Source organism: Bos mutus, chromosome 9, assembly GCF_027580195.1.
Source record: "Bos mutus isolate GX-2022 chromosome 9, NWIPB_WYAK_1.1, whole genome shotgun sequence".
NCBI lineage: Eukaryota > Metazoa > Chordata > Mammalia > Artiodactyla > Bovidae > Bos > Bos mutus.
Window position 1 is genome coordinate 15,574,728 of NC_091625.1, and position 14,228 is coordinate 15,588,955.

General features: G+C 39.3%; 1 protein-coding gene across 4 annotated transcripts in view; it reads left to right on the forward strand.

Moving 5' to 3' along the window:
- MYO6 (myosin VI) overlaps positions 1-14,228 on the forward strand; it is a 157,737-nt gene that overhangs the window by 108,073 nt on the left and 35,436 nt on the right. For 3 of the 4 annotated variants that reach the window (XM_070376219.1, XM_070376221.1, XM_070376220.1), the window contains exons 16-20: positions 1,118-1,245; positions 4,002-4,097; positions 4,388-4,561; positions 7,763-7,801; positions 9,402-9,495. In XM_070376219.1, coding sequence (XP_070232320.1) covers positions 1,118-1,245; positions 4,002-4,097; positions 4,388-4,561; positions 7,763-7,801; positions 9,402-9,495 — 531 coding nt within the window. Of the gene's footprint in view, positions 1-1,117; positions 1,246-4,001; positions 4,098-4,387; positions 4,562-4,900; positions 4,980-7,762; positions 7,802-9,401; positions 9,496-14,228 lie in introns of those variants that run through there. The other variant, XM_070376223.1, reaches the window with a different exon arrangement.

The window sequence follows — 14,228 nt, forward strand, 5'->3', positions numbered from 1 at the left end:
CATCCCCTATGTGTGACTCAGCAGTATCGCCTTGCTTCCATGGCTGCCTGGCTTTCCTCCACAGGCATTTCCCACCATATTCTCCTCCCTCACATCCCCTTGGCCTGTCTCTCTGCAGTCAACAGCAGCTCTTGCCCTGGGATTGCTCCACAATCCCTAAACTCCAGCTTCCAGCTGCTGCCCCTTCCAGGGGACCTGCATCCCTATCCAGGGTATGTATGGCTGTGGCAAGGACTGTCTGATTCTCATTCCATTTAGGCTGCCACAGATCAGCTGTTTCACTCTCAGCCTTAAATGTTTCTCCTCTGACTCAGACAATTGCCCAGATGTGGGGATTGGACCCCTGCTTCAGTCCCCCACCCGCCGAGGGCAGGTACAGCCGTACTAACACTCCTGTGTTTCCCCCTAGTTCCTTTTTCCTACCGGGTTTTGCGTGGTTCTGTATATTGTTTTCTTCTGGTCAGGTACTCCAGGCCACTCTCAGCTGGTGTTCTGCATGCACTTCTGTGTCTGAAACTATGTTCCTGATGTATCCGTAGAGAGAGATGTACTCGATGTCCACCTACTCCTCTGCCATCTTGTTCCTAATTCCTGTCTTTTAGAGTCTGTCCCATTTAACAGTTCTATCTACTGCATTTAAGCAGCTTACATTTTATAGTTGTTTTGGGCAGGCAGTAAATTCAAAACATATGAATGTAAGGAACATAAATACGTGTTGTTGGTGAAGTTTTGCTGGAAAGCTTTTGAATCCATATCTATAAGTAGTTTTGAAAACCTACACTTACAAAAGCTTCTGTAGTTTTACTTCATTTTGAATATAGAGGTCATCTGGGAGAGGAAGGTTGCTGGCTCTTTGGCCTCTGTCCTAGCTTACAGCCAGGATGGTTATTACGTTAGTCATTTTCTTTATAGAGTTGTTCTCTAAACTGTGTTGAGTATATGATGTTGCTTTCTAATAAATTGTCAGATGTAAAATAAAATTCATTTACTCTCTGTAGCTTTTGAGAGAAAACAGTGAAATCATGTTACTTTGTTTCTGACCAGCCCTCAAAATTTGTGATCAGTAAGTTTAAAGTGTTGTGTTTTTACCCTGTCATATTTGAATTTTTTGAAATAGATTTAATTGAAGCAAAATTAATGGGAATATTAGATATTTTGGATGAAGAAAATCGCCTTCCCCAGCCAAGTGATCAACACTTCACATCTGCAGTTCACCAGAAGCACAAAGACCATTTCCGACTCTCTGTGAGTTTGTCATTTCAAAATTGAGGCTCTGGTTGGAAGAGAAACTTTCAGAAAGATGTGCTAGATGTTAGATATTAGATAATTAGACTCTTAAGTTATGTAAGGCTTTGAACAACTATATACATCTTCTATAATTAATCCAGCACTGTGTCTTCTATAGATGACCATTAATTTATATCTGTATATCTTTGCTGCTGCTGATCTATCCAATCAAGGCCTTTTTGGCTGGATATAAAATACATTTCTCCTATATAAGATGTACAAAAGATTTATGTACATTTTTTTGTACATTTATGTACTGTTTTTATGTTCTCCCTTCTGGATGAAGTGGCCATCAGTTGCTCTGTTAGGTATTGTGTGAAGTGGATCACTTCCCAGGGGTGTTAGGACCTAGAGTCACATGCAGCCACCTGTCTGCACGTTTGTAAAACCAGCAAAGCTTGTGGCTAAGAGTCTGACTGGTAGAAGCAATTCATTTAATGATCAGTAATTTCATTTGATGCTCTTTCCTTATGAATTTTGAATGGAAATAGTGCTCAGAAAGGGTCACAGAAGCTGAAGCAACAGAAGAATTAGCTGAAGGGTAAAACAGACACAGAGAGAGACAAAAAGAGACACAGAGAGAAATAAATGAGAAGTACTCTTCCAAAAAGTGTCAGAAGACCTGATTCTCTAGACTGCTGTTGTGTCATAGAGCTGTGCTTGAATCCCCGCCAGTGGTGGTGATCAGTAGGGCCATTCTCCATAAGGCTGGAGTTTGCATCTCAAGGAGTTTTCTTTGTTTAGGTAGCTCTGTGTTCATCATTACACTCAACCTACATCCTCTGACGTAATCCAAACACAACTCTGTCCTTGGACCCAGAATGAGCAGAGTAGCACAGAGAAATGTGGATGTTAATTTCACCCTTGTAGATAGTTGCTACCTCATCTTAGAACAACAAAGACAGGAAGGAAGGAAGATGGAAGAGAAAAGAAAAGCTGTTCAGAGTTGCAGTTGCCTCCTATACTGTTACAGTTTTGAGACTGGGGCATAGTATAACAGTCATTGCTTTGATGGGTCCAGGAGTTGAAGTGAATGAAAGCAGATATTCTTGTTTCCATACATCATAACATAAGCAGGTTGAAGGCATTTACTGAAAAAGCTGATGTAATTATGCTAACCTTCTCTGGAGACTGCATCCCATAGCCACCTGTTTCATTGACTTGCAGTTCTTCTGTGTCCTTAAATAAATCTTGGGATGTGAAGGCTGCCTCTCTTCACTTCAGTGGAGATAGAAATAAAACAGCGTGGGTCCCCAGGAAAACTTCCGCTAAGATTGAAGACGTGTATCCCGTCCTGTTTATTCACTGCTCTCTATGAGAACCAGTCTGGATGCACAGTCACTTTTGCCAAGAGAACTGACTGCTGGTCAACAAATTGTGACCAAGGTTTCTGAGACATAGTGCTCCAAGGACAGCCAACAAAAGCATCAGGAATGGGCTTTGGTCACTTTCCTCAAAACAGAACAAGAGCACAGCAGTAAATTCTAATTTGTACGATTCACTACTTTTGTTGTGTTTCTTTGAAAATATAAATAATGATAATCATTTATTGAATTGCTTGCCATGTGCCAAGTGCATTCTAAGCATTTTGTTTGAATTACTTTATTTAATCCTCATAATGGGCTTCACGGGTGGCTCAGATGGTAAAGAATCTGCCTGCAATGTGGGAGACCTGGGTTCAGTCCCTGGGTTGCAAAGATCCCCTGGAGGAGGGCATGGCAGCCCATTCCAGTGTTCTTGCCTGGAGAATCCCCATGGACAGAGGACCCTGGCAGGCTACAGTCTGTAGGGTCACAAAGAGTCGGACACGACTGAGTGACTAAGCTCACAGTAATCCTTTGCCCTTGCTCCTGCTTGCTTCCCCATGCTAGAGATGAGGGGACGGGCATGGAGAGGGCAAGCGACCTCCTTTCCTAGAATAGAGAAAAAGTGTTGGATTTGGGCATCAGGCTGGCATCTTGATCCCAGGGCCACCCTCTGACTCGTGCTGTTTGCTGCCACGCAGAGGGGAGGCTCTGTTGTCTGCCAGCTCTCTCACCCAGGAGAAGCCTGGTGAGGTTATGGGGTCTTAGCTTTTTCATTTTTAAATGAGATCGTCTTTCTTAACCTTAGGCTATTTTGTGGGTCAGAGGTGATCTTTTATTTTGGAAACTTTTAGAAATGATACCAATATGAGATATTATAGTGATAGTACAACCAGAAAGTGATTTTGTTTTCTTCAAATAGATTTGGGCTCATTGTGTAAAAGTGTTAGGAGGCATGGCTAAAATCAGTTGGTGAGTCCCTGTGCTGATTTCAGGTGTTTCTGTAGAACAATGCTTCTCAACCTTGGTCACACCTAGGAATCACCTCATGTAAATGGTCTGGTGGTTTAAAAGTGCTCCAGATGACCATTCAGCAGCTACTACTTTAGACATAAACAGTTAACTTTATAAAATGCCTGCTGTGTTTTGCATGTGCTTCTAAATAATGTGGTTTTGTTTTGTTTTGTGTCTTATTCCTTTTTTTTTTTCTTCCTAAGAGATTATGACCAAAAATATTTGCTAGATTTTATTGGTACATGAAGGCTTACTTAAGGAGCAATATGATTGTATAAAGTATGAAAACTCCCTTTTTGATTTTAAGTATTTCACATCCCAGATGTTTTCTAAAGGGAGTTATTAACACTGTATATTTTTGATAATTTAATGACTGATGTATGTGTTGATTTTCAGATTCCTAGAAAGTCTAAGCTGGCAGTTCACAGGAACATCCGAGATGACGAAGGCTTCATCGTCAGGCATTTTGCCGGGGCAGTGTGCTATGAAACAGTGAGTAGAACATTTACAGGGAGAAAACCATTCGATGTTAAAGCTGCGCTGTACAATACCATAATGTCTAGCCACATCTGGCTTTTTAAAGTTAAGCAAAATTTAAAATTCAGTCCCTCAGGACCCTGGCCACATCTCACGTGCTCGCTGTTCCCGTGGCTGGTGGTGGCTGTATTGGACAGCACAGATACAGAGCATTTCTGTTACCTGAGTGTTCTGTTGGACAGCACCGTGTTAAGGAATATCACCACAAGATGGACTGAACCATTCCTGTCTGCTTTGTTTTTCAGACGCAGTTTGTGGAAAAAAATAATGACGCCTTACATATGTCTCTTGAGTCCTTAATATGTGAATCCAGGGATAAATTTATCCGGGAATTATTTGAGTCATCCACAAATAACAACAAAGACACTAAACAAAAAGCAGGAAAACTTAGCTTCATCAGTGTGGGAAACAAGTTTAAGGTATTTATGGCAAATGTATTGCTAGAATTTTTTCTTTTTACTCTTACTGTATTAAAAAATTGTGTTTTACACTATCCAGTGGATAATGTAGTTCACTCGGAGAAATCCCATGAGTGAGATTCAAAGAGCAGACGCTGAATTGTTGATGTTTGTATACAAAAGAACATAAAGTTGGCATAGTAACGGAACATACAGAAATCTTGTAATTTTATGAACGTGTTCCTTCTTGGTGCTTCACATGTCTGATTGCTTCTCCTAATGTTCTTGCTTCTGCTTACTGTCTGGTTGACCTTCAAACCTTCTCTTTCCCACGTGTTTTCTGTTTCCTTCCTCATTCAGCAGTTTTGTTTTAGCTGGAGTAGTCCAGCTCGAGATGGCTAGAGAGGCCTAGTTGAGTTGAGAGAGGAAAAGCAGGCACTGCCAGGGGCTTCAGGTAAATGATCACCTTCGTGGACTCCTCCTTAATAGAGCGGCTGCCGTGTTAAAGCCTGGCTCAGTTAATGGTTCAGTTTGTAGTTCATTTTTAATGTGTTCTCTCTCATAGTGCATTTTGGGTGTGCATATTACACTAAAATTTGATTAAAGCTTTTAATAACTTCCATAAAAGATAAATACTTGCTGTGGCAAACCCTTCGTATTGTTTAACGCTGAAGAACACTTCATTTGTTTCACTGATTTTGGATCAGGAATTTATTTATTCCTTGAGGTCTGACAGGGAATTGTCACATGATGCATCTAAGAAATGGAACACTCCTGTTTGTTTCTAACTGTTGAGTATTTTGTGTATAAAAAGATAATTTAAAAACTTTGTATCACTTTTAATGAATAAATGATAATGAATAGAAAAAAATAAATATAATTAATTTCTCTCTTATACATTTCCACAGTCTTGTTCCATTTATAAGAAAACCACATATGCCTTTCATTTTGTGTACTTCAAATATTAAAAAATGATTTAATTAGGAACAGTATTTAATTAAGACTCAGAATACTAGGATACTGATAATGTAAGCTTCCTGAAATCCACTGTGGGCTGAAATGGGCTCTAAATAACTAACTTGATAAAATCATGGTTATAAAACAAAAGCTGAAGCATAGATATAAGAGAAAGCTTGTCACATATTTTTCAGGTAACTGAATAAAAGGTCTTAAACTCTTATTAATTAATTATGAGCTTCTTCTCTTGAGTATTCTTTCTCTTATTTGGATATTCTTAAATTCTTACATAAACATGTGCTGACAGATTGGTTTAAAATAGTACAGTAGTCTGTATGAAATAGAGATCATTTATTAAGTATTTTCCTACATGATATATTAGTATTGCTGGCAAGAACACACTTGAAATTTTAGACAGTTTATATAAATACAATAAAAAACATTCTTAAAATTCTTTGGACTAAGGTAGTTTATGTTAAGACTTTAAGTGCTTAAAATTGCTTAAATGCAATAGGATGCATTTTGCACTTCAGACTACTTGAAAACTGTAACTAAAAGCTGTAACATTAATAATAAAATTTCAAAGTGTTCTGTTGTGATGCTTTGAAATGAAATAATAGTAATTCTTGTTTTTAAGTATAGTAGAATAGTTTATTAAATTCAAGTTATGTGTGGCAATAAAACAAAACAGACTAGCATTTACACTACTGAGCATCACTGAGAACCAGAGGCTTTCCAATGAAATGTGACGTTTTCAGGTTATCGAAACAGAACTCTTTTACTATTAGTGTTTTAGAAAAAGTTTTTCTTTTTAATGAAAATCTTATTCTTTTATTATATACAGGAGCAATTGTATGTTTTAAAATAAAATACAAATAAAGCATGAGTTGCATAAGGCTGTTATGCCTTGTGGTCTTTGACCACTAGTCTTTGGTAATGGACGTTCTTCCCACTTCTCTCAGATACTGTAGTTCATTTTTGCTGCTTCTATTCTTCATTCTCACTTTATCTCCATTTTTGGGGAGAGTACTGTGCTATGGATTAGGAACCATGGGCTTTGTGGCAGTCATTTTCTTTCCAAATTAGCGGCTCTTACACTTGGTTTTCATTTGTGTGCTGGTCCAGACTGGTTAAGGTTGTCAAAACTGTGGCAACCAGATAAATGGGTGTATTCTTTTAATCTAAATTCATTGTGTTTTTATAACTTAAGCCTATAATGTGTGAAGTGTGCTGGAGTATCGTGCTTAAGAGAATGAACCTTGGTGTTAGGCCTTTGTTAGAATCTTGGTTTTGCCTTTACTAGCTCCATGATCTTGGCAAATAATTTATCTCTCTGGGCCTCAATGCTTTCACCTGTAAAATGAGACTAATATATCCCTAATTAGAGTTGTGCAGATTAAACTAGACAGTACCTGTGAAAAGCTTTGAGCAGTGTTTGACTCATAGAAAGCATTCAGTAAAGTATACCTATTATTATTACTAAATATAGCTATAAGTAGATATGTTAATTTATCTTTTGTTAAGTAGTACAGTAAGCATCCCAGTATAAAATCAATATAACAATTTTACACAATTTACTTTGCAGAGAAGTAAAGGGAATATATGATTTTAACGTACTGAGCCAGAGTAAATTATAATCACTTAATATTATTTTAAAAAGTAAAGCACAGTAACTACTTATAGTGTCTGTTGTGAATTTTGCTTTGAGAAAATTGTCCTAGCCTTTAAAAATAATTGAAATGAGAGATTTTAAAACAGTAAAGAGGCTTTCAACAGATAGGCAGGTTGGTTTCATTTATGATAGGTGTTACATAAAACAGTTCTAATATATAGCATGAGTGGATATTTTAAACACACCCTCCTCCTTAATGGAGTGTGACACAAGCTACACCCAGCTGGCCACGTATTCACATACTGCTGCATCGATTCCTTTTTGAATGCATCACACCTGCATTTTCATTTACTTCTTTCATTGCTTGTATCCTTTTTCCTCATTCACCCCACCTCCAAGCATGCATGTATGTTTTCTAGTATTGCTAATTTTCAGTCTTTTAATTACACAAGTTCTGTATATTGAAGTTATTGTCCTTGGTGTTATGTATTAGCCATACATTTTTGCATGTTACTATCTGTTAAAGAGATTGTGTAGAGCTGTTAAATTGTAACATGTTGTAGATGAGCATTATTGCATGTTGAAGAGCTAATTTTTACTTATGGTGTTGTGTACTTTTGCTTTCTGAAATAATGAAATGATTTCTTCTACAGACACAGTTAAATTTGCTTCTGGATAAACTTCGAAGTACAGTGAGTATACTTAAAAAGAAAAGGGTTTTTAAATGATCTTCTTAAACTATTATTAGTAATTATTAAAATAAGCACAGTAAACTTGGAATAATTAAAAATTTATTAAAAAAATTTTCTCATTGAAAGAAAATCAGTTTTTAAAATGGTTATCATTTTGGTTAGGTTTGTTCTGAAGACAAGTCAAATGTATGTGTGCAGTTAAATTGCTATAAACATAAAGAATTCTCTGAATGTTACTAAGATTATCCTGTAACTTCAGGAGAGTGAAAACAATTAGTTATTATAGAGAAGGAAGATGTATTTTTTAGGATTAAAGGCAGTGCATGTAATTCATTTTCATTGTACTTCTCTGGTGGTAACATTCAGTGTTACAGGACAGCATGACGTGACAGTGTTGATATGGAAAAAATGGACGTAGTATTTTTATGCCATATAATAGAGGCAGTAGTTCCCCAGAGACTTTTTTAAAAACTGGATATTTTAATTCCCTCTGTTTGTTTAAAGAAAGTTCACCATAGAAAGAAATTTGATATGTGGCTTATGTTAATGAAGCATGACTTCAGGAGAAGATTATTTTTTAAACAAATCCACAGAACTTAACTAAATACTCTTCATTTTCAAGTAGTCATTTTGAAAAGCCAAATATTTATTCTCTGTGCTATTATTGCTTAATTTATTGTTAGACTTGCTTTTGAAACCATTAAGAAATTCTCTTAAATATCTTCATTGTTTGCAAATATTTATCTCTTAAGGACAAAACTTCTTTGAAAACTAAACCTGATGAGGTATTTTATTTTTATCATCCAAATGTGATGCTACTGTTAAACGATTATATTATAGTTGTGTGTTTTTTTTTAAAGGCTTTTCTAAAAAGTATCTAAAAGCATTTGCAGTGAGCATCATTGTTGATGTAACTGTTGAGCTTTGCAGGTGTGACTGCTTGGAAGAGAAGCCGTTACTTGGATGTTCAGTGTATCAGCTTCAGTCCCCAGCAGTCTCACTGTGTCCGTGGCAGTGTTCTCTCTGCCTCGTTCAGCATGATCTGGTCACTGACTCCAAACGAATGCTTTTAAGCTTTTTAAAATACATACCATTTAACAAAACTTTAAGATGTACAGTAGTGCAGCTCAGGGACCTACTGTATGTTTCTAAAGTAGAACGATGAGAAAAGTTGATTTTTTTTTTTTATTACTTTGCCCTAAATTTTAAGAGGCATAATTTTATTTGCTCATCTTGTCATAGGGCAGTTTTCTTATCACAGCAGCATAGCACATAAATACATTTAAATGTGGAGTATAATCACATGTATGCCATCCTATGAAATATATTGTTTAAATATATTGACATATTTTATTATGAAAGACTTTTCTTTTTACAATAACACAGTTTTTGGCACTCAAATATAAAACAGTATTTTTCTAACATTATTACTATATAAATGCTTTACATTGTAAAAGTATGCTAGTTGTTTTAAGTTCCTTAGTGATTATTTTAAGAGAAGCTCATAACTTAATGATAATATGCTCTGAAAGTTGCTAGAATTCTTAGAAAAAGAAGAATGCTGCATGTATTATGTTTTAAAGTACCTTTATTCTTCTAGGGAGCAAGCTTTATTCGCTGTATCAAGCCTAATTTAAAGATGACAAGCCATGACTTTGAAGGAGCTCAAATTCTGTCGCAGCTTCAGTGTTCAGGTATTTCTCTATTTTATAATCTGTGTTGGAGTGTATCAAGAGTCTTATTTAGTTCAAATACAATTTAATACATCCAGTGTATTCAAATAATTCACAACTATCTTGATTATTTTTAAGCACAATAAGACTTTTATATTCCTTTATTTATAAGAAAAGAAAGGTGGACAAATTATTATATGACCCAGCATTCCCACTACTGGGAGTATACCCTGAGAAAACCATAATTGAAAAAATATTCGTATTCCAGTGTTCATAGTAGTTACATGTGTGTGTGCTCACTTGTGGCACACTCCTTGCAACCCCATGGATGGTAGCCCACCAGCCTCCTCTGTCCCTGGAATTGTCCTGGCAAGAATACTGGAGTGGGTTGCCATTTTCTATTCCAGGGGATCTTCCTGACCTGGGGATTGAACACATGTCTCTTTCATTAGCAAGTGAGTTCTTTACCACTGTGCCACCTGAGAATTCCACCCCCTGGCCACCCCGCTCCCCACACTGTTCATAGCAGTACTCTTTACCATAGCAAGGACATGGAAGCAACCTAGATGTCCATTGACAGATGAATAGATAAAGAAGATGTGGTGCATACACGGAATGGAATACAATTCAGCCATAAAAAAAAGAATGCATTTGAGTCAGTTCTAGTGAGTTGGATGAACCTAGAACCTGTTATACAGAGTGGAGTAAGTCAAAAAGAGAAAAACAAATATATGTTAACACATACATACGGAATCTAGAAAAATGGTATTAATGAACCTATTTGCAGGGAAGGAATGGAGACACAGATACAGAGAACAAGCTTGTGGACACAGCAGGGAAAGGAAAAATTGAGATGAATGGAGAAAGTAGCATTCACATATATACACCACCATGTATAAAATACATAGCTGGTGTAAAGTTACTGTTTAACACAGGGAGCCCATCCTGGCGCTCTGTGATGACCTAGAGAGGTGGGAGGCTCAAGAGGGAGAAGAAGGGGTTGTTGTTCACTTGCTCAGTCATGTCTGACTTTTTGTTACCCCGTGGACTGCAGCACACCAGGCTTCCCTGTTCTTACCTATCTCCCAGAGTTTGCTCAAACTCATGTCCATTGAGTTGGTGATGCCATCCAGCCATCTCATCCTCTGTTGCCCTCTTCTCTTCCTGCCTTCAGTCTTTCCCAGCATCAGGGTCTTTTCTAATGAGTCGGCTCTTCACATCAGGTGGCCAAAGTATTGGAACTACAGAATCAGTCCTTCCAATGAATATTCACGGTTGATTTCCTTAGAATGAATTGGTTTGATCACCTTGCTGTCCAAAGGACTCTCAAGAGTTTTCTCCAGCACCACAATTTGAAAGCATCAATTCTTAAGTGCTCAACCTTCTTTATGGTCCAGTTCTCACATCTGTACATGACTACTGGAAAAACCATAGCTTTGACTATATGGACCTTTGTCAGCAAACTGATGTCTGCTTTTTAATATGCTGTCTAGTTTTGTCATAGGTTTTCTTCCAAGGAACAAGCATCTTTAAATTTCATGGCTGCAGTCACCATCTGCAGTGATTTTGCAGTCCAAGAAAATAAACTTTGTCACTGTTTCCATTGTTTCCCCATTTTTTGCCATGAAGTGATGCGACCAGATGCCATGATCTTAGTTTTCTGAATGTTGAGTTTTAAGCCAGCTTTTTCACTCTCCTCTTTCACTTTCATCAAGAGGCTCTTTAGTTCTTTTACACTTTCTGCCATAAGGGTGGTGTCGTCTGCATATCTGAGGTTATTGATATATCCCTCGGCAACCTTGCTTCCAGCTTGAGCTTCATCCGGCCTGGCATTTTGAATGATGTACTCTGTGTGTAAGTTAAACAAGCAGGCTGACAATATACAGCCTTGACGTACTCCTTTCCCAATTTTGAACCAGTCTGTTGTTTCATGTCTGAAGGGGATATATGTATAATTATGGCTGATTTGCATTATTGTATGGCAGGAACCAACAGGACATAGTGAAGCAATTTTCCTCCAATTAAAAAATAAAAAATAATTCAGAAAACCAAAAAAACTCTTAAGCTGCGAACCCAGATCTCCTCTGTGGGTGCTCTCTGTGGCTTTCTTTCCATGGCCTTCTCAGTCCCACAGCAGTTCATTCCCCATGTAACTGGGTCAGGTTTTGTTGTCCTCGCTTCTCACTCTACTACTTATTAAAAACAAACAACACAGTGCCCTTGAGAAAGGACAGACACAGCCAGGTGAGGGGTAGAGAGTGATGGTTTAACTAAGTGCAGAAAAGTCCCACGGGAGCCAAGGGACGTGTGCTTTCAACTTTTTTTTTTTTTTTTACAAGTAGTAGAGTGAGAAGCAAGGACACCAAAACCTGACCCAGTCATGTAGGTCAGGGGCCCGGGACTGTTTTCTTTATCCTGTGCCCATCCTCTGTCCTTCTCATACCACCCCTGCCTCTTCCAGGGCACAGCCTTTTCCTTCCTATAGATTCAGGCTTGGGACACTTCCTGAAACTCTCTTGCCAACCGGACTCCATTTCTTGCTCCTCTTGGCGGCAGATGTATTAGAAAGCTGAGGTCGCTTTAGCTATGGAGTGCCTTGTTTATATGGGCTCCTTTCAGAACCCTGTACCTGATATTATATTCTTTGTAATTTATAATTTCGTAGTTATTTCTTAAAGAGCCCTCCCCCAATTATATAAGCTTCAGTTCAGTTCAGTTCAGTTCAGTCACTCAGTCGTATCCGACTCTCTGCGACCCCGTTGACTGCAGCACACCAGGCCTCTGTGTTCACTGCCAACTCCCGGAGTTTACTGAAACTCATGTCCATTGAGTCGGTGATGCTGTCCAAATCTCATCCTTTGTCGTCCCCTTCTCCTGCCTTCAGTCTTTCCTAGCATCAGGGTCTTTTCAAACGAGTCAGTTCTTCGCATCAGGTGGCCAAAATATTGGAGTTTCAGCTTCAGCATCAGTCCTTCCAATGAATATTCAGGACTGAATTCCTTTAGGATGGACTGGTTGGATCTCCTTTCAGTCCAAGGGACTCTCCAACACCACAGTTCAAAAGCATCAGTTCTTCGGCTTTCAGCTGCGTCTACCCCGACCCCTCTCATAAAACCTTAGCTGTCGATGAATGGTTTTCTCCTCATCTGCATGGAGAAGGTGGGCAAGGCAGATTGGCGCTGTTGTAAACTCATGATCGCTAACCTTCAAAGGGTTCTCATAGCCACCCACCGAGTTTCCCTGGCCAGCAGGTTTTGTTTCTCCCCAGAGGCCAGTCTGACTCACCCTGCCCCGAGCCTCTGCCAACAAGCAGCCTCACCTGTTTTTACTCAAAAGCTGAACGCCTTACCTGTGTGCCGCCAAATATCTTTGCCTGCATACCTTCCCTCCTGATGGAAAGTAGAAAGTGCCTCTCTTCCTCATTGAGACTGTAGTGTTTTGGATTCATCCCTCCCTGCCTTCTCAGGAACCTTGAGTACTGACGACCTGTACTGAAGCTCTGAGACGGCCTCTCCCTCTGAACCTCTTCTTTCCCTCTCACCAGCATTTCCTTCCCACTCCCGTCCCATCTCTGGCCTTACTTTCTGTTCTCCAGGTTTTGCTTTTCTCTCCAAGAATATTCTCTTCTCGCTTTCTCAGTTTCCTGCCTTCCACTCACTCTTGAGCCCAGGAGAAATCAGCTTTCACCAGGATGATTCTGGGTAGGATCTCTGGTGACTCTCCTGATCCTGAATTAGGCGTTTCTTTGCAGACCTCATCTCAGTGGACTGCAGCAGCGTCAGGCTCCGCTCTGTCCCTGTAACATCGCCTTTCCTTGGCTGCTAAAACAGCGTGTGTCCCTGCTTCTCCTGAATGCTTGGCCATTCCTGCCTGCTGTGCAGGGTCGTCGTCTTCCACCTGGGTATCTCTTGTTGGACTTGTATCTCTTCTCACTTCCATCAGTGCTATTTGATATGACTTTCTGTGGAGGTGGAAATAATCTGTACCCATGTTGTGCAGTATGGCAGCCACTAGGTACTTGTGGCTCTTGAGCCCTTGAAATGTGACTAGTATGAGTTAGATACTGAATTTTTAATTGTGCTTAATTAAAAAAATTAAATAGTCACACGTGACAAACCTAGACAGTGTATTGAAAAGCAGAGATGTTATTCTGCCAACTAAGGTCCATATAGTCAAGGCTATATGGTCTTCCCATTGGTCACGTATGGTTGTCAGAGCTGGACCGTAAAGAAGGCAGAACACTGAGGAACTGATGCCTTGGAACTGTGGTGCTGGAGAAGACTCCTGAGAATCTCTTGTACAGCAAGGGGATCAAACCAGTCAATCTTAAGAGAAAGCAACCCTGGGTACTCCCTGGAAGGATTGATGCTGAAGTCGACACTTCAGTATTTTGGTCATCTGATGCAAACAGCTGACTCACTGGAAAAGTCTCTGATGCTGGGAAAGATTGAGGGCAGAAGGAGATGAGGGTGTCAGAGGATGAGACGGCTGGATGGCATCACCGATGCAATGGACATGAACTTGGGCAAACTTTGGGAGAGGTTGAGGGACAGAGAGGCCTGGCATGCTGCAGTCCATGAGTCGGACACGACTGGGCGTCTAAACAAGACCAAGTCACATGTGGCTAGTGCAGCTACAGAGCATGTGTCCAACAGCTGCCACGCTGGACAGCCTAGGCGTATGTTCTCAGTCTAAGGCTCCCCAAGCCCCTTTCCATGTGACCTTTGGAGTGTATCTTTTACTCCTTCAGATTT